Source organism: Mesoplodon bidens (assembly GCF_964165515.1).
Source record: "Mesoplodon bidens genome assembly, chromosome: 3".
NCBI classification, from domain to species: Eukaryota; Metazoa; Chordata; class Mammalia; order Artiodactyla; family Ziphiidae; genus Mesoplodon; species Mesoplodon bidens.
The window spans coordinates 104,998,309-105,025,346 of NC_138178.1; the positions used below are offsets into that span (position 1 = coordinate 104,998,309).

The following is a 27,038-nucleotide window of genomic DNA, read 5'->3' on the forward strand; positions in this document are numbered from 1 at the left end:
AAGGCAGCCCTAAAGGGTTCTTGCAGTCAGTTCTTCAGAAAGCAGTTCAGGTGGCGCCATTCCAGGAGGGAGGATGTGAGTGTGTCGGTGCCATCAACGACTCTTCTGCCTCTCACTTGGATCTGGATAATACTTTCCTCCCAAATTCCAGGAAATTGTAAACACCAAGGAGTCTGCTGTTCCTGGATTGGGCCTCAACCAGGGATCAGGCCCAGCTAGAAGGCAGCAGGCATCCCTGAAGAGATGGCGGAATGAGGGGGTGGGAAAGCAGTGAGGGACTGGGATGTGCCTGCTTCTGGCTGTGGAGGGACCCTGCTCCCCAGCTGGGGCATGGGAGCCAAAGGGCAGGTGCTCCTGAGATGGGCAGCTCTACAGGGAAGAGGAGGAACAGATGTGGAGTAAAGGGGCTTGTGCTGGGGATAGAGATCCTTGAGAACCTACACATTTTGCATACCATTAGGTCTTTCTCTCAAGTACTTAATACTTTCCTGAGCATAGAATCAGCACTTGAAAATAAGCTGAGGGAGAAACGAGACCTTTATTAGCCCCCAGAACATTTTTCAATATTAAGGCAAAAAGTAAAATGCAGGGGCAAGGAAGACCTGAAGAAGGACCTATAAAGGCCCCCAGGGCTCAACCAGGGCACACGGCAGAGGCCTTCTCTTCAGATCAAGGGTATGCAGCAGGTGGGCGGGAAAGGCGGCCTTGTTCCACTGAGATAGGCCAACCCCTCAGCCCAAAGGGAAGCAGAACTGTGTCGGGCCAGGAGGGTTAGAACTTGCTAGCATAGAGGGTCATAACCCACTTGGGCACTCGGAGGAAGCCAGGCAAGTAGGAGGCCAGCCAGCCCAGGCTGGAGACATGGGAGAGAGCGGAGCTCAAAGACAAATAGTCCTGGACGGGGCGGCCTGCGGATCACAGGAACAGAAGGATTAGACCCTTGCTTCCCACTCCTCAGACACCCCCACCCCGGCTGAGGAGACTGAATGGAAGGTGAGGGAGGAAGGAACAGGGAGAGAGAGTGGGAGAAGGGGTGAGCCGGGAACAGAAGGAAGAGAGGTCCAGGCTGGCTGCTGGGCCAGAGCTCTTACCATCAACGTCCTGCAGGCCGTAGCGCCGCGCCAGGTCACAGGATGGCAGTACCTTCCCGCTTAGGCTCAGGATATTGGGGTCTGTGGGCACACAGACAGCTGAGACACCCGGGTGTGGCCCAGGGTGACAAGGCTTGGGCCCAATGGCACAGGGCACTGCCGAGACAGGCTTAGGGACCCAGACTTGTTTCTGTTTCTAGGAAGGTTCCTGGGCCTCTGGCTCTTGGCCATGTCTCCCAGGATCCAGTTCCTGAGGCTCCCACACCTCAAACTGGGCATCAGACCCTTTGGGGCTCCAGACGCCAGAGAAAAGAAGGGCGTATTCCTGGCTTGGGACCCTGAACTGGCTGCCACCACCCTGCAGATCCTCCAGGCCCTCTCCTGCTACCAGCCGCCCCCAACCTCTTCACCTGTTGCCAAGGCCACCACACATTTGCCACTCATTTCTGTGGTCTCCGCAGATGAGAAACGAAATTTGAACTGAAACACAGGGGTGGAGAAGTGAAGGGTTAATTTCCAAGAGCACTGCCCAAGTCCCTTCCCTGCTTTCAGCTTCTGTCCAGGAGACAGAGGCCCTCATCACTGCACCTGCGGGACTCAGCATCTCAGAAGGTATGGGAATAATTCCTCCCCACATCCAGTGAGTCCTGTACCTCAGTACCAGGACCCACTGCCTTTCCTAAGTGGAAGGATGTGGCGTTGCCAATTATGTCTGGGCCTTCTAGATTAGTTCAGAGCAGAGGTCAAGGGCATGGGCTTTGGAGCTGGATAATCTTTCCACTTATGGCACATGTGACCTTGAGCAAGTTTCTTAGCCGCCCTGAGTTTCAGTTTCCCCGTCTGTGAAATGGAGACACCGTCTCCCTTACAGGAGAAAAGGACATAACATGTGTCAGTGCTCAGCCCTGCGCCTGCCGCGACAAGCACCTGGGTATTTACTCTGTTGTTACTGTCTTGCGGTTGGGGATGGAGCAGCTGATCCCCACATTTTCTGCCACCCTCGCCCTCCCCTTGCCAACCTGCTCAACAAGGGGATCAGCAGTGTTCTCCTCCTTCATCATGTGCTCCTTCAGCAGTTCTGTCTGCACCAACCCTGGCCAAAGCGACACGTAGCTGACCCCGTGGTGCCGCAGCTCCCGGGCACAGTCAGCAGCCAGCCTGTCGCACTGCAGAGGGACAGAAGGCCAGGTGGAGCCAGGGCACCTGGTCACGTCACCTCCCCCCCTGCCTTCCCTGCTTCCACCGAGGATGCCCCAACCCCCTGGCCTTCCCAGGAGCCCTGTCTCAGCTGTCCACCTTCCCCAGTGCACTGCCTAGGCTGGCCAGCTGAGAGGAGCCCAGGCAAAGGAACCATCCATGCAGGGGCAGAGGAAGAGGTGAGGGTCAGTCAGCCTCACCACTCTTACTACCGGGGACTGTCTCTCCTGAGCTATGGGTACCACGACTGTCCCCAACCCCTGTGCCAGTGGGTCCTCACCGCAGCTTTGCCCACGCCATAGGGGACGTTGAAGATATACTGCAGTCCACCAATGGAGGAGATGACCACGATGAGCCCCCGGCCAGCTGGTACCATCAGCCGTGCCCCATACACAGAGCACAAGTAGTGGCCTCTAGAAGGTGGGGCAAAGAAGGAACGAACCACGTTCAGGGCTGTCTCGGGAAGTTTCTTCTGCCCCCTAATGGCTTCTGATCCAGGAGAAGGCTGCAAACCTGGTAAATCAAGGGCTTGAGGCCACATTCTGAGAGGGACACGGGTAATATTAACCACCGAAAGTTAAGAAACAGCAATCTTGGGCTTCCCTGGTGGCGCAGTGGTTGAGAGTCCGCCTGCTGATGCAGGGGACATGGGTTCGTGCCCCGGTCCGGGAAGTTCCCACATGCTGCGGAGCGGCTGGGCCCGTGAGCCATGGCTGCTGAGCCTGCGCGTCCAGAGTCTGTGCTCCGCAACAGGAGAGGCCACAACAGTGAGAGGCCCGTGTACCGCAAAAAAAAAAAAAAAAAAAAAAAAAAAGAAATGGCAATCTTTAGAAGACTATAATGGAAGAAAAGCACTCTGTCACGACAGCAATAACAAAGCTAAAATAGCTCAGGGGATAAAACATAATAAATGTATAGGATCTACAAGGAAAAACTATAAAGTTCTGCTTAATATAAAAGAACAAGTACAGACATAATTTGTTTAGAAGAATCAACATGTAAAACATCAGTTCTACTTAAACTAATCCACAGATTCAGTCAATTTGAGTTATATCTCAATAAGACTTCTGGAGAAATCAACAAAACAATCTAAAGCTCAATGAGAATAAATGTGTAAGAATAGCCAGGAAAATTCTGAAAAAGGAAGAGTAATATCGTGTGGGTGAGGGGGATATGCTCCCCTCACCCAGCCAACCTGCGTTAAAATGTACAATGACATAGTAGTTAAAAAAATGCAGGGCTTCCCTGGTGGCGCAGTGGTTGAGAGTCCGCCTGCCAATGCAGGGGACACGGGTTCATGCCCCGGTCTGGGAAGATCCCACATGCTGCGGAGCAGCTAGGCCCGTAAGCCATGGCCACTGAGCCTGCATGTCCGGAGTCTGTGCTCCGCAACGGGAGAGGCCACAACAGCGAGAGGCCCGCGAACCGCAAAAAAAAAAAAAAAAAAAATGCAGGACTGGCATAACAATACGTAAGTAAGTCAATGAAAAAAAATACTCAATAATTAATCCAAGTGTAAAGGAGAATTCAGCGAATTACAAACAGAACATTTCAAACGAACGGGGCGAGATGGACCACACAATAAATGGATTTGGAACAACTGGTCAGTTATTTAGTGGGTGGGATTGGTTCTCTACCTCATTTATTGTTTTAAAATGCATTCCCAAAATATTTGAATATAAAAAATGAGTGCACAAAAGCACTAAAAGAAAGCATGACAATGTGTTCATAAACTTGAGGTAGGGAAAACTTGTTTCAGTATCACACCTAGATAGAAATGTGACTTCTTAACAGTAAAACATATATATAGACAGAAAGATGTACAAATACATACATGTGTACACAATTAAGTATACATAGCTGAGGAGAGCATACATGCAAACAATGAGTAATAAATTGAGAAAGATACTTGTAAAACACACATCAAAGGAATCTAAAGATCTTGTACAAAGATCTCTTATAAATTGATGTGAAAAGAATAACTTAGTAACACATCTCACAAAAGAATCAAGAACCAATAAAAAGTGAAAAAAAAGCTCAACTTCACAAATAATAGAGAAGTGTAAATTAAAAAACACCTTCAGATATCTTTGGCCTATTAGAATGGCGAAACTTGCCTGACCTCGTGGCCTGATATTGTCTAGTATGATTGAGGACATGGGGAAACAGATATCCTCCTTCACTGTTGTGAGATTATAAATTGGTGGGGTCTTTTTAGAGGACAGTTTGATAATGCTTATTAAAATCTTTAAGAAGTCATATGTTTTGACCTAATTTTTTTCCACTGTTGCAACAAATAAGGCTCAGATAAATAAATTATGGTATCTCTTCCTAGTGGAATATTTAAATGAATGGTAGAATATATACTAGGCTATTAACAGTAGCTATATCTCAGGCAAAAGAGGAAGCGGTGGTGACTAGGGGAATAAGATTGTACTGGTCTTCACAGTATATTTTTTAAAAAATAACACACACATACTTGGTAATCAGAAAGAAATTTCTTTCGCATGGGAAACAGGACCCTCCAAATGAAAACAAGTAGAGTATGGTATCAAAAGGAAGCCTGGCCTCAGGCAATGCAGAGGAAAGGCACAGTAAGTGTGAATGTGTGTGTGGGAGGTGAAAGGAGGTGTTGGTGCACTTCCAGGAGGCTCACAGAGTGACCTTCACCTTGGAGAATTCATCAGGGCTCCAGGGCTGGGGTCTAGGCCTTTGTTTCACAGGCTCAAAACCCTGACCAGCAGGAGATGAGAGTGTGGAAGGCCCTCCTCTTTGGAGGGCTAAGGATATGGGTGTTGCCACTTTCTAGCTCTTTGGGTTTTCTTTTCTTTCTTTTTTGGCCACGCCATGCGGCACGCGGGATCTTAGTTCCCCAACCAGGGATTGAACCCACGCCCCCTGCAGTGGAAGGGTGGAGTCTTAACCACTGGACCACCAGGGAAGTCCGGGTTTTCTTTTCTTGATTGTTGGCTGACCATCCCCCTCTGTCCTCACAACGTTTATTTCACTTGGGAAATGACAAGTGGATTCTAATCCTGCTTCCCTGGGATTGCCACTGGAAGCCGTGAGTGTCCTTAGACGCTTTAGAAGTAGATTTGCATATAATCTCTTGGTGACTCCCACAGGTGGCTGATCACACCCATGCAGTGTAGTTTCTGAGAGGGTACCCTCTTTCCAACAATAAACACAGACCTAACTGATGTATGTCATGCTGGGTGAACTCTAAACGCAGTGTTTCATCTCACTCCTTTGCCAGATGTATGTGTAACCCCATGACACCCCTGCCCTCCCAACTTGGACTTGGGAGTACCCTTGCCTGTGGGTCTGGAGTGAGGAGGGAAAGGCTAAGAGAGCTGGCACTCACTCTTCCTTATTGACCTTCTTCTGATCCAAAACAAAACAATTTCTTCCCCTAGCCATCTTCGGAAATACTGACTACAGGTGGCATGCTTTTCTGAGGGAAAGAGGCTCCCTTCTGGGTCATGCATTTAGATGGGCAGAAAATGAGGCAGGAGGGAGGGCAAGGGCAAATTCAGATGAAAATTACTGACAGAAACAAGGCAAAAGTTGACATTCTTAGGTACAGATTCACCTGGATTAAACTTCTTTAGAGGTTAGTGTACAAATGGGACAGAAGGGAGAAGAAAGAAACAAGGTCAGAGGGAAAAGGAGAGGGCACGTGGGAGAACGTCTGGGCCCTCAGCTTGGTTGAGTGAGTGAGGGGAGCCCAGGCCCTTAGCGGGGTGGCAGCGGAGGCACCTACCTGAGTCCGACGTTGTTGATATCATCCCAGATGGAGGCGGGGCTTTCCCAGAATGCCTTTTTAGTGTTGTTCAGGATCACCTGGAAGACAGGGAGAGTGGTGAATAGGATGCTTTGAAGGCAGGAAGGGGCTGGATAATGGAAGGGATAATGGTGGGGATGAGGACTCAGGTCAGAGGGAAAGGTCAGGAGTGTGGAGCTGGGGTCAAAGTTCAAAGAGCACCTGGACCCCAGCATAGGCGTTGTTGACCAGCACATCCAGACGCCCCTGCTGTTCTCGATCCACCTGCTCAAACAGGCTTCGCACTTCACTCTCCTGGCTTGAATCACACACCACGGGCACACACCGGCCCCCTCGGGATTGTGCCTGGAGAGGGTTAGAGAGGATATGAGCTTCCCGTCGAACATAGTATGAGACATAACACAACTCCCCTCAACTCCCAGCGTCGGAGCTGAGAAGGCAATCATAGGACTCACAGCCAGCAGCTGAGGGAACATGGTGGGGAATACTGCCCTCTGGTGCCTGTTTGAGGAGTTTCAGGAATGCTAGGTCCTGTCATTGTAGAGTAGGGTGGATGGGGATCCCAGGTTTAAAATCTATAGACATTTACTGAGGCCTACCATGTGCAAGGCATTGTACTCTGCATGTGGAGGGTGAGGGACAAATAAGGCTTGGAGGCTGCTCTTGAGAAATGTGTATCTATCTTTTTCCTCATTATTGGTCATTTCCATTTCATGTGCCCTTAGCTCCCACTCTTCACCACTCATGTGGAATCTCAACTTAAATTCACAGCCCTCTTACCCTCACTCCACCAACACTTCTGCCTGGTAAACGAGAAATCTAAGCTCTCAGACATGAACTATCTCTACTTCCTGTTCTGCCTCACCCTCTACAAATGTGCCCCCATCCTCCAACTTCAGAAAAAGAATACCTTATTCAAGAACAATCATCATATTCTCCAGAGCCATGCTCTGGGTCCCACCCTCTGACCTCCCTGCCTAACTGCTCACCCATATTCCCAGTGCATTCTGGGCACACTTAGCACTTACCATATTCATATTAATTACTTTTATCACTTACTATATTCACATTACATTGAAATGATCCGTTTCTGCCTTAGACTTCCTGCTGGACTCTCTTTTAGAAGCAGAAGTTATGTCTTACTAATCTTGGTAACCCCAGTGCTTCACCCAGTGCCTAGCATATCAAACACACCCCAGTATTTATTTAACTGAAATTCAGTAGAAAAGTCAAGTGAAAATGTACAAGTCAATAAAGTCTTAACAAAAACAGAGAAAAAGCACAGGTCCACAACTCTTAAGATGCAACTCCAAAATCCCTGAAGGTCTCAAACAGCAAGTTTCTTCATAAAATTCACTTGGTGGCAAAATATGACCTATCTGAGATTACTTATGGGGTTTACTTATCCCACTTTGAGTAAAAATGTTCATGTTTACTGAGGAATATTTTGGTTTCAGGTAAGGGATTAAGAGGAGTGGTTAATGGGAAAGCCTCCCTGAGGTGGTTTCTGCCCCTGGGATCCCAGAAGAAGCACTCACCTCCTGAGCAGTGGCCTGCAGCGTGTCCAGATTGCGGCCAGTGATGTAAACTGTGGCACCTGCTTGGCAGAGCTGCAAAGCGATGCCCCGGCCAATACCCCTGGAAGCACCAGTAACCACGCACACTTGGCCCTTCATGGGAGCTGGCATGACTCACGAGCGAAGGGGTTAAATCTGTGGAAGCAAGGACTTGCTCTGAGGGAAGCCTGCAGACTGTATATGCAGAGTGGGGACCTTGACAGTGATAGGAAGGGGAGCCAAGGTTGAGATCCTTTGATGGGAGAGAAGTTTCAGAGGGGGATAACCAGTGCAGGGCCCAGGACAAGGCTGGTTGTCACTTTTGGGAGGCCAAGGAGTGAATAAGGGGGATAACTAGTGCAGGCCCCAGGACATGGCTGGTTGTCCCTTTTGGGAGGCCAAGGAGTGAAGAAGTGGGGCTGTCCAGGAGGGCCACCTACTGAGACTTTCTGAGGGGGGTTGACTGGGTGGGGGACTGTAGTGGGCGGTCCCTCCCAGCGTGTCCACGCGGAGTCCTGAGCTCTCTGGAGCTCTGGCCGTTGGTCCGGAGTTGAGACTTCCGGGTCGGGGGTGGGCGCGAGGCCAAGGGACCCCGAGCCCGAAGTGGAGGGAGCTCGCGCCCCTTACCTGCCACCTGTGCTGCTGCCGGAGTTCGCGCGCCGCCTCGCTCGCAAAGTTCTCGAAGTCGAGGACTTTAATTCTAGCCACGGGAGCGGGACAAGGTGACAACGACGGGGTCAGAGTACGAGGCTGGGGTGGAAGTCCGCGTTCTGACCCAGTTTCCGCTGGCGACGCGGAGGGGAGGATCAAAGAGTACCCCGCGGGTCTGGGGCAACTACCGGTGGGGGCCAGGACTGGCAAGCGAGAGCTGGGAGATCCTGAGACTCAGCCACGCCCACCCCGGAGCGGCGGTCGCGGGGCTATGACGTATAATGCTGCGCCCTGAGCGCGCGGGCGTGACTAAACTCTGCCCGGCCCCGGCCCGCACGCGAGTGCGTGTGGTTCTCCCTGCGGCTAAGGAAGTTTTTGCGGACGGAGAGGCTCCGAAGCACTCATGGGGCTGGGTCCGCGCTCCCCCCACCAGGCGGGGCGCCGGTTCCCAGCTGGCGGCAAAAGAGGGCGCGGAGCCAAGGGCTCGGGGCGCCCCCAACCAGGCCGCCAGCGACAACCCTGCCCGCCTCCGGATGGGCGCTCAGAGCCGGCTCCGGATGCGCACCCTCACCTGAGCCCAGAAGCTCTGGGGTATTTCCGCCGGGCGCTATCCGCGCTGAAAGAGGTCTCCGAGACGGGAGAAGAACGAGGTAGGTAGCAACTTTGGGGTGGGATCAAGGGAGGCACTTAGTTGGGCATAAAATCCAGGACCGGTAAGGACATTTTTGTGGGTCCCCAGGGTGTGAGGACTTAGTTTCATCTCCTATATCCCCTTCCTCCCTCCCCACCCCTTGGTTAAGGGATGGAACATAACCTTAGCCTCCTCTCATTCTCTTTAATATATGTCTTTTCTTGTTTTTCCAGAACTGATGGTGCACAATGTTTTGAAAGAAGTGGAGGCTCAGGCCCTAGCCTTGGCCACAAACAGGGCTGGTAGTGAGATGCTGCAGGAACTGTTGGGGTTCAGTCCCCTGAAACCGCTGTGTCGAGTATGGGCTGCTCTGCGGCCCAACTTGCGCTTTGTGGCCTGTCATCGATGTGGGGTCCATGTATTGCAGAGTGCTTTGCTGCAGCTGCCTCGATTGCTAGGGAGCCCTGCAGTGGAGGAGGAGGAGGAGGAGGAGGAGGAGGATGGGAAGGATGGTCCTTTGGAGACCTTTGGAGACCCTGGAGGAGCTGGGCCTGGGACTAGCCGCTGAGGTGTGTGATGATTTTCTTTTCTACTGTGGAGACACACATGGCAGCTTCATGGTCAGAACTTTGCTGCAGGTTTTGGGAGGGACTCTTCTGGAGTCTGAGAGAGCCAGGCACCGTGGCTCCCAGTTACCTGGTAAGTATTACAAGAAAGGGATATGGACTCAGAGGGAAGGAGAGTTTAGGAAGTTCAGAAGGAGAGAATAAGCAGAAGATTTCTTCATGACCTTGAAGAATTAGCAGAGAAATTAGGTCAGGGATAGCAGGCCAAAGATTAGTGTGCGTAGAGGCCCAGAGGTGAGGATGCATAGGTGTGTTTAGGGAACAGCTGTTAGAAGAATGGGGGCAAGTGGAAGAGATGATTCACTTGAGCATTGCGTTTCAAACTTTGTTTTAGAACTCACAGTATGGAAAAATTTTTTAAGCATGACTCGACATACATATGTGTATATATACACACGCTGGATTCAAGCAAAAGGTCAGGAAACAATACCCTTACTACATGCAACCCACTCTGATATTTTCTCCCCCCGCCCTTTTTTTTTTTTTTTTGCTGAGCCACACGCAGCTTGTGGGATCTTAGTTCCTCGACCAGGCATCAAACCTGTGCCCCGTGCAGTGGAAGCTTGGAGCCCTAACCACTGGACTGCCAGGGAGTTCCCTCCTTTTGCATTTTATTTTGTGTGTTACATTTAAAACAATGCTTAGGACTTCCCTGGCGGTCCAGTGATTAAGAATCTGTGCTTTCACTTCAGGGGGTGTGGGTTTGATCCCTGGTTGGGGAAGTAAGATCCCGCAGGCCACGCAGTGCGGCCAAAAACAAAAAAGCTTGTGGAGACCCACTAGATTGATTTCGTAATACACTCATAGGCAGCGGACCTACATTTTGAAAAACACTGGGAAATAAGATAGTGAGTTTAGGTGAGGCCTGATTTTGGAACACCTTGAATTCCTGATTGAGGAGTTTGGGCTATCTCCTATGGACCATGGCGGGAGCTGGTTGAAGTTTCTTAGAAAAATTAAAACGGAAATGTAGTCTCAGTTCAGTCATCCAGATGAGACAAGACATTCAGTTGTACCAACTGAGTTGTATGCGTTCTGCATCTCCAAGCCGAATCCTTGTTCAACTACGGAATTACTCTTGCTCCTGGATGGCAGTTTGTGATCTCACCACTGCATACGTTCTTGATCTTCCTTCAGAAGCACAAAGGGCCCCATCTCGGGAATGTAAGGCAACCGATTTCAAGGTCCCTGAAACCTTCTTGAATTGTCTTCAGAACCTGAGCTCCTGCTTTCTGAAGGACATTGCTGGTAAGGAGGGAAATAAGAGGAAATCTAGGATCTTCTTTTTTGGAGGTGCTTATCATCAAACAAGGCTCTTATTTTGATCAGTCTTATCCCTCTTGTTTTCAAATCTTATCTGGTTTGATGTTTTAAAGGCCCTATGTAGACCATTTCTGTCCACAGTCCCTTGAACCTTGTTGCCTGATTTCTGAGGTTTTATAGGTTGTCTGGATTTTGGGAAAGCCGCTTTTATTATTTCTGCCCTCCCCCACAGTGTTTATCACTGACAAGATCTCCAGCTTCTGCCTTCAAGTAGCCTTACAGATCTTACACCGCAAGCTGCCCCAGTTTTGTGCCCACCTCTGCAATGCTGTGATGGGCTACTTGAGTAGCCGCAATTCCTCAGCAGATGGCAGGTATGGACAGGGCCTCAGGATTGACCAAGGTGGTGGACTGTGTGAAATGAATGACATGATACGGGTATTTTGTTTGTTTGTTTTAAAAGACAAAGGTTTTCATTCTGTGTATGTACGTGTGTACATATGTATATATGTGAAATATACATATGATATATATATATATATGAGGTATATATATGAAATACATGTATATAGCCGTGTTATTTTTTTGTCCAGTTTTATTGACATATAATTGACATATAGCACTATGTAAGTTTAAGGTGTGCAGCATGATTTGACTGACTTACCTCACAAAACAATTACCACAATAAGTTTAGTGAACATCCATCATCTCATTTACATACAAAATTAAAGAAATAGGAAAAATCTTTTATTCCTTGTGATGGGAACTCTTAACAACTTTCATGTAAAACATACAATAGTGTTAGTTATATTTATCATGTTATACATTACATCCTTAGTATTTATCTTATAAGTGGAAGTTTGTACCTTTGACCGCTTTCCGCCAATTCCCCCTACCCCGAGGGCCCCTGCCTCTGGTAAACACAAATCTGACCTCTTTTCCTATAAGTTTGTTTGTTTGTGAAGTATAATTGACATACAACACTGTATTAGTTTGTCACACAACGTGATGATTTGCTATTTCAGTACACTTCAAAACGGTCACCATGGTAAGTCCAGTGATGTGGTTATTTTGGATGAAGTGAAGTGAAGACTACCTGATCACCCTCTCCTTGTCCCCAGTCCCCTACTGCTATTTCTGCGTGATCAGACGAGCTCCAGACTCCTGGAGCAGGTGCTGCTGGTGTCGGAGCCCTCAAGGCTCCAGAGCCTCTTTGAGGGTCACCTCCAAGGACAGCTGCAGACCCTGGCTGCACATCCTATTGCTAACTTCCCTTTGCAGCGTTTCCTGGATGCTATCACCACTCCTGAGCTGGTGAGTCAGGAACTTGGATGAGTGTTTCTTTTAGTTCTTGTTCATTGGGACTTGCTTTATTGTATGCCTGCTTCTGTATTTTCAACAGTGTGCTGGCCGTTCCCCTTGAGAGGTTATTCCTGGAGGCTTCCCAGAGCTTAGGGTGAAGGTGCCTTCTTCCCAGGAAGGATTTGCTTTGGCTTCTCTCAGGTGCCAATGCCAGCAGGAGACTGGTGTAATTCAGGTTCTCAGCCTGAGCTTCCGTGGCTTGCTCAGTCTCTGGGTACTTGGCTACAAATCCATATGAGCACTGGAGCTGCTGTCTTAGCTGCTCATTTCCTTTGCTGCTTAGTGCCAAGGCATGCTTCCCTGGGATCTCATGGGTTGAGATCTAGGGTAGAAGGGGAGGTTTAATTCTAGTCCTCCCTTATCCTGAGAGTATGGCCATTTATAATCCCCTCCCCATGGGAGGCCACACCTCTAAGACTGCCCCTTTGTTCTGGACCTTCCTTATCCATCCAAACCAAAGTCCTGGTATTGGCAATGCTTTTATGTTTTATCTAGCATTTTTAGTTGTTTTTGGCAGGAAGATTTCTCTGAATAACTCAGCCCACTGTTACCAGAATGCCAGATTCTTTAACCCATGTCTCCCCTCAGCTGTCCCCCGTGTTTGAGGAGCTAAGCCCTGCCCTGGAAGCTGTGCTGGCTCAGGGTCACTCAGGGGTAGTCATTGCCCTGGTCGGGGCCTGCCACAGAGTTGGAATCCACCAAGCCCAGGTCCTAAAGCTGTTGTTGGAGGTGAGTGGTGGTTACCCGCAACCCATTTATGCCCTCAGTTCAAATTCTGCCTGCTAGGACTTAGCTAATCTTCAGTCGTTGTATCTGTGGACCCAAGAGGTCTAGTGCCCAGGGAGTTCACAGATACAGGGGGAAATGAAGCCAAAACCATCTCATGGCCCTGGAATGAAAATTGTCTCCCAGGACAGAGAGAGAAGTTTTAAGGAATAAATTTTTCTTCGGCCCCTGTTAACATATATGGAGGCTGTGGATACAGCAAGGCAGATGAGATCCTGTCCGCATGCAGCTTATGTTCTTGTGGAGTTAGGCATTCTCATCTGTCCTGAATGCTTTCCCCTGTCTGGGAAGTCGAGGTTAGGGATCAGTTAGTTGAGGTTAGTTCTCAGTTTCATGTTTTGTCTTCCTTTCTAGGCGTTCCACTGTGCAGAGCCCTCTTCCCGGCAAGTGGCCTGTGTGCCTCTCTTTGCCACTTTGATGACTTATGAGGTGTACTATGGACTGGCGGAGGAGGAGGGGGCAGTGCCCGCGGAGCACCAGGTGAGGTAGGGGAGAGGCCAAACCTGTGACTAACTGGGGATCAGGCCTCCCAGGGCTTAGGAAGCCCCTCACCACTGAGGTGAGGGTGGTGAGATCTCTGGCTTCGTCCATCCAAGTGAAGGTGGCAGTTTGGTGGCTGCCTCCTAATTCCCTGTCTCTGTCCTTCCAGGTAGAAATGGCCACCGCCAGGGACCTGGGGGAAGTGACAGTCCTTGGGTCTCTACTGCTCCAGCATTTGCTGCACTTCTCCAGTTCTGGTCTTATACTTCGAAGTTTGGGTGCCTTGACGGGACCACAGCTTCTGACTCTGGCCCAAAGCCCTGCTGGTTCCCACGTGCTTGATGCTGTCCTGACCAGCCCCTCTGTGACACGCAAGCAGTGCCGCCGGGTGCTGAAGACCCTAAAGGTTAGATTTCTGGCTTCTGCTTTGATTCCTCTGCCATCCTCCATTTGGAGAATGTGAGCTTCCCCCAGAACTGTGCTTCAGAGTCACAGAGAGGATATGTAGTTCCTAGACTGCTTCAACTCAGCCTCTTAACTTCAGCCCTCATGCCCACCCCCACCCAACACACTTGGGTGGACTGCCCTAGAGGGCCCTACCTCGCTTGTCTCAATGCAGGGACAATATGTGGCTCTGGCCTGTAGTCGCCACGGCAGCCGTGTGCTTGATGCCATCTGGAGTGGGGCAGCCTTGGGGGCCCGGAAGGAAATTGCTGCTGAGCTGGGTGAGTACCAGCACCGATCTTTGACCTTTCCAAATGTTCCCTTTCCTCACTCTAAAGAGCTGGGTGGCTGGGAATGGACCTAAATTAAGCGGGGACTTCAGTTCCAAAGGGTGGTCTTGGCCACGGGTTCTTGGCAGTCTGTTCTCCCCTGCCACTCTGCAGACTGTGCAGCCCTGTGCTCCCACCCCTCCTCCTGACTTCTCTTCTTTGGACAGTGAGGTGTTAACTCTATCCTGAGGCAGACCCAGGGTTCCAAAAAAAATGGAGGGACCTTCACCCCAAGTAGAGTCTCTTCAAGGATGGGTGGGTGACTGCATGGTGATACTGAACATGAATGGTTCCCTTTGCAGGGGCGCGGAACCAGGAGCTGATAAGGGACCCTTTTGGCCACCACGTAGCTCGGAACGTGGCCCTGACTACCTTCCTGAAGCGACGAGAGGCTTGGGAACAACAGCAGGGGGCGGTGGCCAAGCGGAGGCGGGCCTTGAACTCAATACTTGAAGACTAAGGCCTTTGGATCTGGGACTGGGTGTTCATGGGGCAGGGGGAAACGGAGTATCTATCCTGTCCTGTTCCTAGTTTAAATTGGAGTCAAAAGTCTTATTGATAAACATTTTTATATTTTTATTGGAAACACCTTTGTTATTTTTGGGGGGAAGGGTACAAAGAAATAGAGATCCCAAGGTGAAGTTAGAGAGGGCTCTCTTCAGGGCACTGGGGAGCTTAGGCACAGGAGGGGAGTGGTAAGGACCTCTAGATGTAGCAGCAATCAGGGTGGGATCCAGATGCCTGTGGACAGGCTGTGGCCTTTCAGGGTAGGTGGGAGGCTGGAAAGATGGCTAGGAATGGATAGTATTCTTCAGCAATGGGTATAGGCTGGGGTGGAAGGCGTTAGGCTGATGGGCCTGTCACTATGGGATCAGAAGACTGGAGAAAACAGGCGAGCTAGTGAGTCTGCATTGTGTGTAGGCCCCAAACTTGATGCTCTCACAGTCCTTACAGTCTGTCTCTTGGAATGAGTCTAGGGGCAGAAGCTCAAGAGCCCCTTCTCAGTAGGGTTGGAGGCGACCCTGCCGCTGCCACCGCTCAGTCCCTTCCACTGCATGGCGAAGGGTGGAGGAAATTCCCAGCAGCATGTGGCCCAGGCCTTGCAGCAGTGCGGAGGCCCATCGGAGGAGCTCCCTGAAGTGCAGAGACAAGAGGAAGTCACGGGGTGGGGGAGCCTGGGAGGAAGCCACAGGCTGGGGTCTGGGGGTTTTCCACAGGGGAGAGCTAGCAGGGTAAGGGAGTGCAGCTGTACGGGTGGGGAAGTGTGACGTGTTGGTCTCTGACCTGAGTATTTTCTTTGGGCCGAGTCCTTGAATGTCACAGCTCATGGAGTAGAGCCCGTAGAACGTGGCTTTGACGTTCAGGCTGCCAAAGAGGTCTCGAGGGTTTTGCTTGTACACGTCAAAGGTGATGCGGGCGATGTCCTTGCTGTGCTTGGGCTTCTCTCGGCCCAGGCCATACGACAGCACCCCACTCTGTAGGGCCCCCCCATCGGAGCAATGGACCCTCACATACTGACACCCACCACTAATCCCCGTTAGCACTGGGACAGACCCACCCTTGCCTGGACTGTTGGTCCACTATAAGGAGTCCTCGACAACTCCTCACCTCTCCCGTCACCTCTGCCCCCAAGATCAGGGTCAGGCAGCAGAAGAGGCTTGGGAGAGACAGAAAGGGTCAGTGGCCTAAGCAGCCCCAGTGTGGGCCTCTCACCCTGCTGGGGCTCCAGCTCTGTCCCAACTCCAGCACCATCAGGCATGTGTCATCCTCCAACAGCTGGAAGAAGTCCTCGCTCTCCACTGTGGTCCCATCCTCCTCCAGCACAAGTGTTAGCACTCCACTCAGCGTCAGAGTCTCCAGTGCCTGCCCAGTGGCAAGAAGTAGGAGGGAAGGGGCAGAGCTTATTCCATGCCCCTTCCCTGTCCAGCTGCCCAGCACCCAACGGTTGACCCTAGATGCTGACTGATATCCCAACTCCCCTTCCTGGTGCTTTGCCATCCCTTCTAATGGCTCTAGCTCACGGTATTCTTTAGTTGTTGGGGGACGCTCACTAGGGGCTGTCCTTTTCCTATTTGTTCCTGCTTTGCTCCTACCATGTCACTGTCATCTCTCTCAGCTTCCCTCCAAGCCATGCCTACTGGTTAGGAATTGAAAAGCTAGCCAATTTCTTTTTTTTTTTTTTTTTTTTTTTTGCGGTACGCGGGCCTCTCACCGTTGTGGCCTCTCCCGTTGCGGAGCACAGGCTCCGCACGCGCAGGCTCAGCGGCCATGGCTCACGGGCCCAGCCGCTCCGCGGCATGTGGGATCTTCCCGGACCGGGGCACGAACCCGTGTCCCCTGCATCGGCAGGCGGACTCTCAACCACTGCGCCACCAGGGAAGCCCCTAGCCAGTTTCTCTTGAATGGATATAGGCATTATGCTGATGGGGCCTGTCACGATGGGGTCTTATCTCCAGTGTCCCACCTCACTCTCCCCGACCCTCACAGAACTATTTTCAGTAATAATGACTTTTAACCTTTTTGAGTCTTCACTAGTGTCAAGTATCTATGTAGCACTTTACATACATTATTCTGTTTTACTCCTTTCAGCAGCCCTAGGAGGTAGTTGTATTATTGTTCCCTTTTTACAGATGAAGAAACTGAGGTTTTGATAGGCTAACTTCCCAAGTTTTGACACTAGGAAGCGGCAGAATCGGGGTTTGAATTTGATCTGTCATACAAATTGCAGTTCCATACTGAGTTCTGAAATCTATCCCAACCCTGTCTACTACTTTCCCGCCCCCAAAGAAAAGCCCACTCCTTGGGAAAAAAAAAAAAGTGAATTGACTCAAATGCAGCGGAAGCTACTGGGCTCACCCCCCTGCTCTTAGCCCTCAGAGGGAGGGGCAGCCATGTAGCCGCAGCCCTTCCTGCTCATTATTCCAAGCTCACACTCTTCCCTAGCCCCTTGGCTGCCCCTGCTCTTGGAACCCAGGGACGTGGCCCACTCACCTTGTCTAGCAGTTCCCGGCGGGTGGCAGCTGTAAGGCCTTTCCGGGTGGCCCGCTTGTGATCACAGACGCGGAAAGGTCGCCGGGGTGGTGGAGCCGAGGTCCAGACCCTACGGCCCAATTCGGAGCTCATACTGGTTACTGACCTGGTAGGTGGGAAGAAAGGTCAAGGAGTGAGGGGTTTGGTGAGTGCAGCAGGGGTGATGGGCGTGGGGTAGCTGGAGCGCTAGGGAAGTTGGGAGGGAGGGATCTAGGTGTGCAGATTAAAGTAGCTCAGGGAGAGAGGGAAAGACCACGGACTGGGGCGGGTGGCGGTTCAGGAGCTGGACAAGCCCACTGTGAAAAGGGGCAGGGAGGGGAAGGGGTACAAATTCGAAAGTTTTTTAGGGTCTAAAAGCAGCTTTGTCATCCTGCCTATATCCCCAGAGCTGGAGACTGGAGAGGAGGGTTAGAAATCACCGGAGCAGGCCGCTGGGGTCCAGGGCAGAGAGGTACTCCATGGTGGAGGGAAGGAGCAGGAGAGTTGCCTCTCCCGGGAGTTCTGGGCTCCGTGGTTCTCGGCGGGGTTGGAGCTGAAGTGGTGGTGTTTTCTGTTACGGAGCTGGGATCTCAGCCCCAGTGAGGTGGCGTATGAGTCAAGCCTGGACTCTGGACCCCCTGCCTGGCCAGTGAGAAGGGCAAAGTCCAAGGGGAAGGAGGAGGGGAAGGGCCAAGTGGGGTCGTGGAGGAAGGATGGAGGCCCAGATATGTCCAGCAAAAGCCATGGAAGACTGTGTGTGTGTCTCTGGTGGCAGCGTGTGATGCGAGGGTAAATGGGAACTATGTAATTGGATGGAATGTGATCTCCGGTGTGTTTCTTTATATCGAGGTAATTTCTAGGGCCAATTTCTTCTGGCTCCCAATCTGTGTGAAGCTGGTTATGTGATTTGCTCTGTATGTGCTGCCATCTACTGAAAAAGCCATGAACTGCAGCTTTAGGAACAGGGAGGCCATGCTGAGGATGGGCAGGGCTTGGAGAAAATAGGACTCCTCCAGGCAGTGTGCCTGGGTGGGGTGCGAGGGGACGATGGGTCCTGATCCATGGATCCAGAATCACCAGGATCCTGTCTGGGACCCTGGCCTTCCTGCTTTCATGCTCTTCCCTCTGTGGGCTAGGGGAGGGGCTGGCTCAACACTTCTCTTCAGAAGAACCGCCTGCTTCAGCTGCACTGGATTAGTCATTCTCTCACCTTTCTCCATTGGCCACTTTATAGGCATGAAGGAGATGTGGATGGAGGAAGAGGGGGTGGGTCCTTTGATGGCATCAGGACTTTAGCATTCGGTGCCCCGTGTCCCATCTCTGATTTCAGCTGCAGTTGTGATGAACAGTTGTGAGGAAGCTCAGACTCTCACTCTCAGTGAATCCCTCACATGGGCATAAGTCTCTCTGATTTCCTGCCCAGGAGTCTTACCTGAAGCTGTAACAGCCCACTCAGCCCCCTGACAAGTATAGGCTGCAAGTGTGTATAAGGGCATTAATGCCTCTAGGACAACCCTCAAACAATGGGGAATGTGAGCTGGCCATAAACGCCCATCTTCTGTCTTTCTGGAAGTTATTTTGTGCACTCAGAGGTTCCTGATGCCCACTGAATATTGGAACTCAACAGCACACTCTTACTGGCTTTCCTCTTCCCTCTCTTCCCCTGCTCCCTCACTCCTGCTTCCCGACCTGACCCCCCAAATACAAGATTACCCATGCCCTCGACTCAGGCTCTGCTCTGGAGGGAACCCAAACTGAGACAAGACTGGTGTGCTGGCTCCCAAGGAACCCCCTTCTGGCTGTTGACTGGGCAGAAGCCTTTTTCCCTTTCCCTAAATTTCATCAATCTACCAAATTTCTTCATTTCCAAGCTTTGCCCAACCTCACGACCTACAGAAATAAGTCTCTACACTGCGCCCTTTCCTTTTTTCTTGCGTTGTATCCTGGTGCAGCCTGGCAGGGTGGCCTCTTCATGGTTGTGAGTTAGGACTCCTCAACCAGGCTATAAGCCCCTCACACCTCCACGCATCTCCCATTCCGCCTGGAACTTAGCCCATGCTTTACACTGAAAGGTGTCATTGACAGCCCACTGAGAGCTGTGAGGGCGGAATGACTGGGGCAGGGTCCAAGGCAAGAGGTGAGAGGGGTAGGTAGGAAGCTGAGGAAAAAGGGGGCTCAGCAGGGTCAGGAGTCTGAAAACAGGCAAAGGTAGAGCAGCTGGGGGAATGAGGAGTTGGGTCGCTTTCTCTGCTGAGTGCAGGCAAGAGCGGCCAGGCAGCATAAGAGCTGCAGGGTGGGAGGATTGGGACCAGAGGGTGGGGGGCAGGGGGTGGGGAGGGATGAGCGCAGAAGCAGGACCCAGGGGCAGGATCCGGCAGTGTCCCTACTCAACCACACGACCAGGGAAACTTATCTGCACCCCTTCAGCTTATGCTGTTTCCTGGGGAGGCGGGCTCTCACACGCCTGGACGTGTTAGTGATGGGAAGCAGCAGGGTGAGGGAGGGGCCCCAGGAAAGGCCCGAGAGGAGCCCCACCTTGTCCCTCCCTGTTTGCGCCTCACCCTCTGCCAACCTGACAGGCACAGGGCAGGATTAGGCACCTGGCCCACTGCCCCTTTGCCTTTGGGCTTCCCCAAGCCCCTGGAGGGCCCCCAACCCTGCTCGCTCCCAGCTGGGTAAGTAGATCTGCCCATGAGACCATACTCCCTTCCACTCACTTTTGCCCTGAGGTATAGGCAACGGGGCTGGACGAAGAAGGAGAGGCCAGGTTAGGAGGGTGGAAGGTGGAGGCAGTGACAGCCTGGGAGTCAGGACTGGGGAGGTCGGCTGACCCAGAGCAGGGGATTTGGGTTCCAGGAAGCAGTGTTTGAGCTGGGGCTGGGGTCCTGGAGGAAGAGACAGAAGCTCCCAGACAGAAGAGAGGCAGGCTGCAGAGGAGTGAGGGAGGCACAGTCCCTTCTCACTAGCACCAGGCGTAACGTGGACTTCTGCCCCACCTGAAAGCGCTCCATGGCTCTTTCCAGCCTCCCGTAGGCGCCTAGGGATGTCGGGCTGCTACAATCCCCCGGGGAACGAGACGCTGCTGAGCTCGAAGACCTCGCGGGTCACAGGCACGGCCTTCCTGCTGCTGGCGGCGCTGCTGGGGCTGCCTGGCAACGGCTTCGTGGTGTGGAGTTTGGCGGGCTGGCGGCCCTCAGGGGGGCGACCGCTGGCGGCCACGCTCGTGCTGCACCTGGCGCTGGCCGATGGCTCGGTGCTGCTGCTCACGCCGCTCTTCGTGACCTTCCTGACCCGGCAGGCCTGGCCGCTGGGCCAGGCGGGCTGCAAGGTCGTGTACTACGTGTGCGCGCTCAGCATGTACGCCAGCGTGCTGCTCACCAGCCTGCTCAGCCTGCAGCGCTGCCTCGCCGTCACCCGCCCCTTCCTGGCGCCCCGGCTGCGCAGCCCGGCCCTGGCCCGCCGCCTGCTGCTGGCCGTCTGGCTGGCCGCCCTGGTGCTCGCCAGCCCGGCCGCCGTCTACCGCCACCTCTGGGCGGACCGCGTGTGCCAGCTGTGCCACCCGTCGCCCGCCTACGCCGCCGCCCACCTGAGCCTGGAGACCCTGACCGCCTTCGTGCTGCCCTTCGGGCTGGTGCTCGGCTGCTACGGCGTGACGCTGGCGCGGCTGCGGGGCACCCGCTGGGGCGCCAGGCGGCACGGGGCGCGGGTGGGCCGGCTGGTGGGCGCCATCGTGCTGGCCTTCGGCTTGCTCTGGGCCCCCTACCACACTGTCAACGTGCTGCAGGCGCTCGCCGCGCTGGCTCCGCCCGGAGGAGCCTTGGCGAGGCTGGGCGGGGCGGGCCAGGCGGCGCGAGCCGGAACCACGGCTCTGGCCTTCTTCAGCTCCAGCGTCAACCCGCTGCTCTACCTCTTCACCGCCGGGGATCTACTGCCCCGGGCGGGTCCCCGCTTCCTCACGCGGCTCTTTGAGGGCTCCGGAGAGGCCCGATGGGGCGGCCACTCTAGTGTGGGGACCATGGAGCTCCGAGCTACCCCTCAGCACAAAGTGCTTGGGCAGGGCCGTGGCAATGGAGACCCTGGGGGCGGGGCGGAGGACAGTCAGGGATTAGACCCTTGACGTCAAACCCTACAACCGGGCCTGCTCTCCCCTATCCCCTTCCATCGCCTCCCAGAACTCAGGGAACCACTCTGGGCGGTTTGGGGATCCTTCTCTGACCATAGTTTGGATCTGTCTGGGCAGAATTATCATACATCTGGGGCAGGCTCAGTTTCCTCAAACTGAGGGACTATGAGTGGTGATGGTCAGTGTTAAGGAGTATCATGTACTTGCAGGTTGGCATGTGCCCAGGTGCCAGAGCTGCTTACTTGTTGCCAATAGCTATTGTGAAATACACTGGGTGGTCATTATGTTGCAGCAAAAATAGAAATGAGACTTTTCTGATAAGCAAGGAAAATAAGCAAACAATGAACAGGCTTGGGAAACAGCATAAACAGGCCTGAAAGAGTTAAGCAATCTTGGTTACTCTTTAGCTGTTACTACTAACAAACACGTGTAGCTAGACTTGTCCTTCACAAAGCTAAACAAAGCTAATTACTCTCCGATTCCATAGGAATTATACTCTGCACCTGGCATTCTTCTCCCCCTACACTCTCTCGCAGCATTAAAAGAAGGTCACGGGCTGATAACTTCAGGGACACCAGACCCGGCTGCCTTTTGCTAGCTGTGGCTGTTTTAAAATATTGCAAGAAGAAGAAGAATGCAAAACCTTCACCACTTTGATCCTTATCACTTACCCTGGACTGCAAGTTCCCCCTATAAGACCCTCTGTAATCCCCCAGGAGAAGGGGGGCACAGTTCTTGAGGTGCTAGCCTGCTGTGTTTCCCTCTTGCCTGGCCAAAGGAATAAAGCCACTCTTTTCTATTTCCTCCAGACTTTGTCTCCGTATGTCTATTCGGCATTGGTGGACAGGGAGCCAAGATTTTGGCAACAGTTACACGATGGCTTAAGCATTCTCCCTCCAGTGGTTCATCATACCTGAGTGATACCGAAGTCACCTAGTTCCCTGCTGGGTCGGGCCAAGGCTGGGCAATGCCAGCCTTCGGTGGCATCATGACCTGTCCTCCCCAGCCCAGGTGGCCTGGTTCCCCCAAGCCAACCCATAGAACCACTCCGGAAATAAAGAGAGAAAGAGGAAGGAAAGGTATGAGTGCTTGGTTGAGGGGTGGTGATGGGGTGCATTCTTTGGGGTCTGTTAGAGCTGAGTGGAGAGGAAACTGGCTGTGGAAGGGGAAAGTCAATCTGTGGGGTTTGAAAGGAAAGTTTTCTTGTCTGTCTTGTGGTTGGTACAGTGGGGGAGGGGCCGTGGGAGTCTGAGACTTACTTTCTTTGAATCTAACTCTCCCTGCAGAGGTCACCTGACTCAAAAAGGGGCCCAGGAACAGGCATTCACTCACCCAGGGACCCTCTGGGGGCTGCGGATGAGGGGTATGGGGAGTGGTGTGGATCTCTGGAAGACAGGAGGAATCTTTCAGGGAGGTGCCACCCCTCCTTTCGCTCTTTTTCCTCTCTGCCAAGTCTTGACTCCCTCCAAGACTGCTACCTGTTCCTCATCTCCCCCAGTACTTCTCAGCCCCTATCTTTTGGAATCTTTCTATCTCTAGGTCTCAAAACTGTTCTGGATCCCGACACTTTTGAGTTTGGGGATGTAGGATGGGGTCCTTTTTAGGGGATGTCCCTGTGCACACACATGTGCTCACCATGGTGACCAACCCATCCCCATTTGCCCAGGACTTTCTCAGTTTTAGCACTGAGTCTCTTGTCCCAGCCCCCTCAGTCTCTGGCAAACTTAGATGGTTGTTTACCTGAGAGGTCACCCTGACCATCACCCCGGTTCTGCTTTGTGACTGTTCACACCACCCAGGCAGAGGCCAAGAGAGAGAGCAAAGGAAATCCAGTTCTCAGGGTCACATCAGGGCCACCAAAATGGGTTGGGATGAAGCTCCGGACCTGGGGGACAGAGAGTATGCCTAGAGTGTCTAGTCTAGGGCAGAGGAAGACAGGCCATTGAGAGAAATGGAGGTGGGGAGCAGTTTGGGAGAGTTCCTGTCAGAAGGGACCTCTGGTTGACCCTGGAGCTCTGAGCCGGAAGCTTCTATCCCCAAACACCAACTTCACGGGCTTCTTCCTGTCCTCGCGCACCAGGGCAGAGGCTCCCCAGCTTCTGTTACACACTCCCCTTCTCACACACCCTCTGTGGTCAGAAAGCCCTTCCTCAACCCTGTCTTCAGTTCTTGCTGCGGTTTCAGCCCATTTCTTTTCGCCATATCCTCTGCCTGATAACTGCTGGGTCAACTCTGCTCTGGCTTTTCTCAAAGCAGGAAAAGTAGGGGCACTACAGAGGATAAGGGACCTCAATGACCACCATTACACTGTGCATCTTTCCTGAGAAGAGGCAGAGTTGGGAGGGAAGCAGGAAGGCTCATGGTCAGATGGAAGATAAGACTTTTTGGTTCTTAGCTTCACAGGAGAGTTCAAGAAGAGGAGACTGTCCTCCTTCCAGGGAGCCAGAAGAATGACCCTTCTGGGGCTGTTTCCCTTTCCACCCTCCTGGTTTCCCCTCTTGGCAGGGCAGGCATAAGGCATCGCTGCCCTCACTCCCTCATGTCTGCTCCCCTGTGCTCACCTCTGCTCTCTCGGTGTGTCTAAGGTGGGACAAAACAGTCAGCGGTGGGAAGGTAGGGAAGAGGTGGTGCTGACTTCCTTGTCCAGTACCCAGATCCTGGGTCCAAATTCATGTGGCAGGGTAGCCACATGGGCAAACACAAGGCAAGTGGTTCGGGAAGGGGAAGAAATTGTCACTCTGTGTGATACTAGAGAGACCATTTGGACTTTGACTTCTACCAAAGAGAATGGAGATTGACCTAGAATGGAACTAGTTCTTTTAAGTGAGGAGAGGGATAGGGGTGCTTGAAGAGGGTCCTCTCCCCCAAATCCCGGTCATGGCTTGAATCCAAGCCAAACACAGAATGCTGTCCTCTTTGACGTCACCTGACCCAAACCCAGGACCTAGCCATAGCATCAACCTACACTTCCTCTTAATCTAAAAATTGACATCGCTCACAGAAAATATAAAGATACCCAACATTCTGACCTCTCAGTCTGAGTCCATTTTCCCTCTCTGGCTTCCTTCCCTCCTTCTCCTGTATGATGCAATTTATTACTCTGTTCAATTCTTCAGTCTAGACCTGCATCTGAGGCCACACCCCAGCCTACTCACCCCCTCATCCCTCTTTCCTCTCTCACTGCCCCTTCCGGGGCTCTTCTCTTCTGGCCCCACCTCTGAGGAGTCCTCCTCCCAGCTGGGCTCTTCTGGAACATGAAGAATATTCCACCTCATCTAGTGAAGGGAGGCGGTAGGAGTTCTCACCCCACCCTCAGGAAGATGTGTCTTCTCCCTCCCCTACTCTGTGGTACTTTCTCTCTGGCTGACTTAGCTGATAGAACCTGGACCCCAGGCCAGGCCCCTGGCACTGGGACAGATCTGGGGATAGGCTACACCACTCTGTTCTCACCCTGGGATTGACATCAGCTTCCAACCAGGGCTCGACAAAGCCTTAAGTAAGTTTCCTGGGAGTAGGGGAGGCGGGGGGAGGTGGGGGGGGGTGAAGCCATAAGAGAAGGTCCAAAGGAATTTCCAAAGAAAGCCTGACCAGTGGTAAAATGACTTGGCAGGACTTAGTCTTGTCTCCTATCCACGAAATCCTCCCCATCCCTGTTATTCTTGGTGGGCCCCGGGAATCTCTGGGGCGAGTGGGTAGGTGGTTGGAAGAGGTCAGTGGGACTGAAGGGCTGAGGGCCTGGCGGGGGGAAAAGGAGCTAGCCTTTTGAGGGGTGCGGCATTGGTAAGGAAAGTCCCCACTGTGGTTCTGGGTTTCAGGGTCTCCTGAGGGAAGGAGGCTGAAGGGTCTGGAAATACTGCTTCTGCTGTTGCCATATATTTTGCAATTGGGTCTGTGGGCAGGAAGGGGCACTGTGGCTCAGTTAGGAAATTAGTCTTTTTACTCAGCCAGATCCCCTTAAGACAGGTCACTTGGCAGTGATGAGGGCAGTATACTGCAGAGGTGCATCTGATGCTGGTGATCTTGGAGACAGAGTAGAATACACAGGCTAGGTGTGTCCAGGGTGTCAGGAAACCCTTGTCCCTTCCCTCATGTGCGTGTCCGCCCTCGCTCTCCAGGTCCTTGCAATGGCCATGAACACTACATCTCCTGAAGCACCCTCCTCCCCAGGTGTCATGTTCACCTCTCTGCTGTTATCATCGTACTGTCAGTGGCACTGGCTGTGGGGCCGCCCGGCAACAGCTTTGTGGTGTGGAGCATCCTGGTAGAGATGCGGAAGCGCTCTGTCACTGCCCTGCTGGTGCTACACTTGGCCCTGGCCGACTTGACCGTATTGCTCACTGCCCCCTTTTTCCTCTACTACACGGCCCAAGGCACCTGGACTTTTGGACTGGCTGGCTGCCGCCTGTTCCACTATGTCTGCGGAGTCAGCATGTATGCCAGCGTCCTGCTTATCACGGTCATGAGCTTGGACCGCTCGCTGGCGGTGGCCCTCCCCTCTGTGTCCCAGAAACTCGCACCAAGACAGTTGCCTGGCGGGCACTAGCAGGCGTCTGGGTGGTGTCTGTCCTGCTGGCCACACCCGTCATCTTGTACCGCAAGGTGACGTTGGGACCAGACAATAGGAGCCTGGTCTGCTTCCCGAAGTACCCCAGCGAAGCACATAGGGCTTTCCGTCTGTTCTTCGAGGTCGTCACCGGCTTCCTGCTGCCCTTCCGGGCCGTGGTGGCCAGCTACTCCGACATCTGGCGCCGGCTGCGGGTCCGGCGCTTCCGCCGCAGCCGCTGCACCGGCCGCCTGCTAGCATTTATCATCCTGGCCTTCGCTGCCTTCTGGCTGCCCTACCATGTGGTGAACCTGGCCGAGGTGGTCCGCGTGCTGGCGGGCAAGACAGTGGGGTCCCGGCCCGAGAGTCAGCGGCTGCACCTGGCCCGCAAGCGCTCATAACGCTGGCCTTCCTGAGCAGCAGCGTGAACCCTGTGCTGTACGCATGCGCTGCCGGCGGCCGGCTGCTCTCGGCTGGCATGGACTTCGTCGCCAAGCTGTTGGAGGGCACCGGCTCCGAGGCGTCCAGCAGCCGCCGCGGGGGCACCCTGGCCCCCCGCCTCTCCCGAACCTGGCCCCGCCGAGAGCCTCACTGTCTCCACCAACCCTCTCTAGCGAAGCGAAGTCAACTAGGCCTGCAGGTTGGTGGCAGTGTAAGGATGCTCGCTTTCCTCCTGGGGGAATACGCCCACGCTGGCCTGACCCAATTCTTCAACCTCCTCTTACCCAGGTGGCGGGTGGAGCGGAAGAGAGGGAGGGGAAGGGCAAGTCAGGGCAGAGTGGGAGCCTGGCCCCCACGGGCAGCTTTGCTATTAAAACTGAAGTCTGAAATTGCGTCAACCCTGTGTGTGGGGCATGTGTATTATGGTGGACTGGGGTGCTCCTGATTGCCCTTATGGGTGTCCTTCTCAATAGCTGAGAGGCACATCCTTTAGTTTCCCATGATTTTCAGTTTTGGAAGAGACACAGACCTAGAAATCAGACCTTCTTCCCTCCCTGCTTCTGAGGCAGGTGGCCTGCAGCTCATACTAAGAACAACACAGGGCTGCAGTCCCCTGAAGGAGCTGGCCAAGGAAGGCCACCCATGTGGGCTCATCACTCCAGACTCCGCGACTCAGCGGACCTTCACTCCCTGACTTAGCGAACCTTCTGAGAACACTTAGC

General features: G+C 52.9%; 5 protein-coding genes across 8 annotated transcripts; 3 read left to right on the forward strand and 2 right to left on the reverse strand.

The window, feature by feature from the left end:
• Positions 1 to 514: 514 nt before the first annotated feature.
• On the reverse strand, positions 515 to 8,532 carry DHRS1 (dehydrogenase/reductase 1). The gene is made up of 9 exons (XM_081229839.1): positions 8,256 to 8,532; positions 7,611 to 7,784; positions 6,274 to 6,417; positions 6,052 to 6,131; positions 2,569 to 2,701; positions 2,111 to 2,257; positions 1,502 to 1,571; positions 1,092 to 1,172; positions 515 to 908 (listed from the first exon to the last, which is right to left on the reverse strand). The coding sequence occupies exons 2-9, from the start codon at positions 7,758 to 7,760 to the stop codon at positions 772 to 774; spliced, it is 942 nt and encodes a 313-aa protein (XP_081085965.1). The 5' UTR covers positions 7,761 to 7,784; positions 8,256 to 8,532; the 3' UTR covers positions 515 to 771.
• A 62-nt stretch (positions 8,533 to 8,594) lies between these two features.
• On the forward strand, positions 8,595 to 14,786 carry NOP9 (NOP9 nucleolar protein). The gene is given in 11 exon segments (XM_081229051.1): positions 8,595 to 8,929; positions 9,144 to 9,424; positions 9,426 to 9,609; positions 10,674 to 10,784; positions 11,032 to 11,173; positions 11,921 to 12,113; positions 12,750 to 12,890; positions 13,302 to 13,427; positions 13,597 to 13,833; positions 14,047 to 14,152; positions 14,503 to 14,786. Coding segments are annotated over 11 exon segments (1,926 nt in total). The 5' UTR covers positions 8,595 to 8,682; the 3' UTR covers positions 14,661 to 14,786.
• Positions 14,787 to 14,790: 4 nt separating this feature from the next.
• On the reverse strand, positions 14,791 to 20,299 carry CIDEB (cell death inducing DFFA like effector b). 3 transcript variants are annotated; one of them, XM_081229055.1, is made up of 6 exons: positions 20,206 to 20,299; positions 18,420 to 18,539; positions 17,192 to 17,336; positions 15,914 to 16,063; positions 15,485 to 15,675; positions 14,791 to 15,334 (listed from the first exon to the last, which is right to left on the reverse strand). In XM_081229055.1, exons 3-6 carry the CDS (start codon positions 17,321 to 17,323, stop codon positions 15,202 to 15,204), a joined length of 606 nt encoding a protein of 201 aa, XP_081085181.1. In that variant the 5' UTR covers positions 17,324 to 17,336; positions 18,420 to 18,539; positions 20,206 to 20,299; the 3' UTR covers positions 14,791 to 15,201. The 3 variants fall into 3 exon arrangements, with proteins under 3 accessions (XP_081085181.1, XP_081085182.1, XP_081085180.1); XM_081229056.1 differs by lacking the exon at positions 18,420 to 18,539 and having other exon boundaries at positions 20,206 to 20,249; XM_081229054.1 differs by lacking the exons at positions 18,420 to 18,539; positions 20,206 to 20,299 and adding an exon at positions 17,650 to 17,790.
• On the forward strand, positions 17,255 to 22,131 carry LTB4R2 (leukotriene B4 receptor 2). Of its 2 annotated transcripts, none has more exons than XM_081229052.1 (2): positions 17,255 to 17,339; positions 20,233 to 22,131. In XM_081229052.1, exon 2 carries the CDS (start codon positions 20,253 to 20,255, stop codon positions 21,324 to 21,326), a length of 1,074 nt encoding a protein of 357 aa, XP_081085178.1. In that variant the 5' UTR covers positions 17,255 to 17,339; positions 20,233 to 20,252; the 3' UTR covers positions 21,327 to 22,131. The 2 variants fall into 2 exon arrangements, with proteins under 2 accessions (XP_081085178.1, XP_081085179.1); XM_081229053.1 differs by lacking the exon at positions 17,255 to 17,339 and adding an exon at positions 19,866 to 19,884.
• A 2,424-nt stretch (positions 22,132 to 24,555) lies between these two features.
• LTB4R (leukotriene B4 receptor) lies at positions 24,556 to 26,600 on the forward strand. Its single transcript, XM_081228339.1, is given in 6 exon segments — positions 24,556 to 24,828; positions 25,448 to 25,520; positions 25,523 to 25,840; positions 25,843 to 26,262; positions 26,265 to 26,427; positions 26,429 to 26,600. Coding segments are annotated over 5 exon segments (1,026 nt in total). The 5' UTR covers positions 24,556 to 24,828; positions 25,448 to 25,456; the 3' UTR covers positions 26,490 to 26,600.
• The last annotated feature ends 438 nt before the right edge of the window (positions 26,601 to 27,038 follow it).

Excerpts from the sequence above, each read along its gene's own strand:
- DHRS1 (XM_081229839.1), bottom strand. The coding sequence starts at position 7,760 with ATGCCAGCTCCCATGAAGGGCCAAGTGTGCGTGGTTACTGGTGCTTCC. Across the intron at positions 6,132-6,273 it reads ACGCCTATGCTGGGGTCCAG|GTGATCCTGAACAACACTAA; the intron begins GTGCTCTTTGAA and ends CCTGTCTTCCAG. Across the intron at positions 909-1,091 it reads CGGCCTGCAGGACGTTGATG|GCCGCCCCGTCCAGGACTAT; the intron begins GTAAGAGCTCTG and ends TGTGATCCGCAG.
- CIDEB (XM_081229054.1), bottom strand. The coding sequence starts at position 17,690 with ATGGAGTACCTCTCTGCCCTGGACCCCAGCGGCCTGCTCCG. Across the intron at positions 16,064-17,191 it reads GCCGGGAACTGCTAGACAAG|GCACTGGAGACTCTGACGCT; the intron begins GTGAGTGGGCCA and ends GCCACTGGGCAG. Across the intron at positions 15,676-15,913 it reads AGAGCTGGAGCCCCAGCAGG|AGTGGGGTGCTGTCGTATGG; the intron begins GTGAGAGGCCCA and ends GGGGCCCTACAG.
- LTB4R2 (XM_081229052.1), top strand. The coding sequence starts at position 20,253 with ATGTCGGGCTGCTACAATCCCCCGGGGAACGAGACGCTGCTGAGCTCG.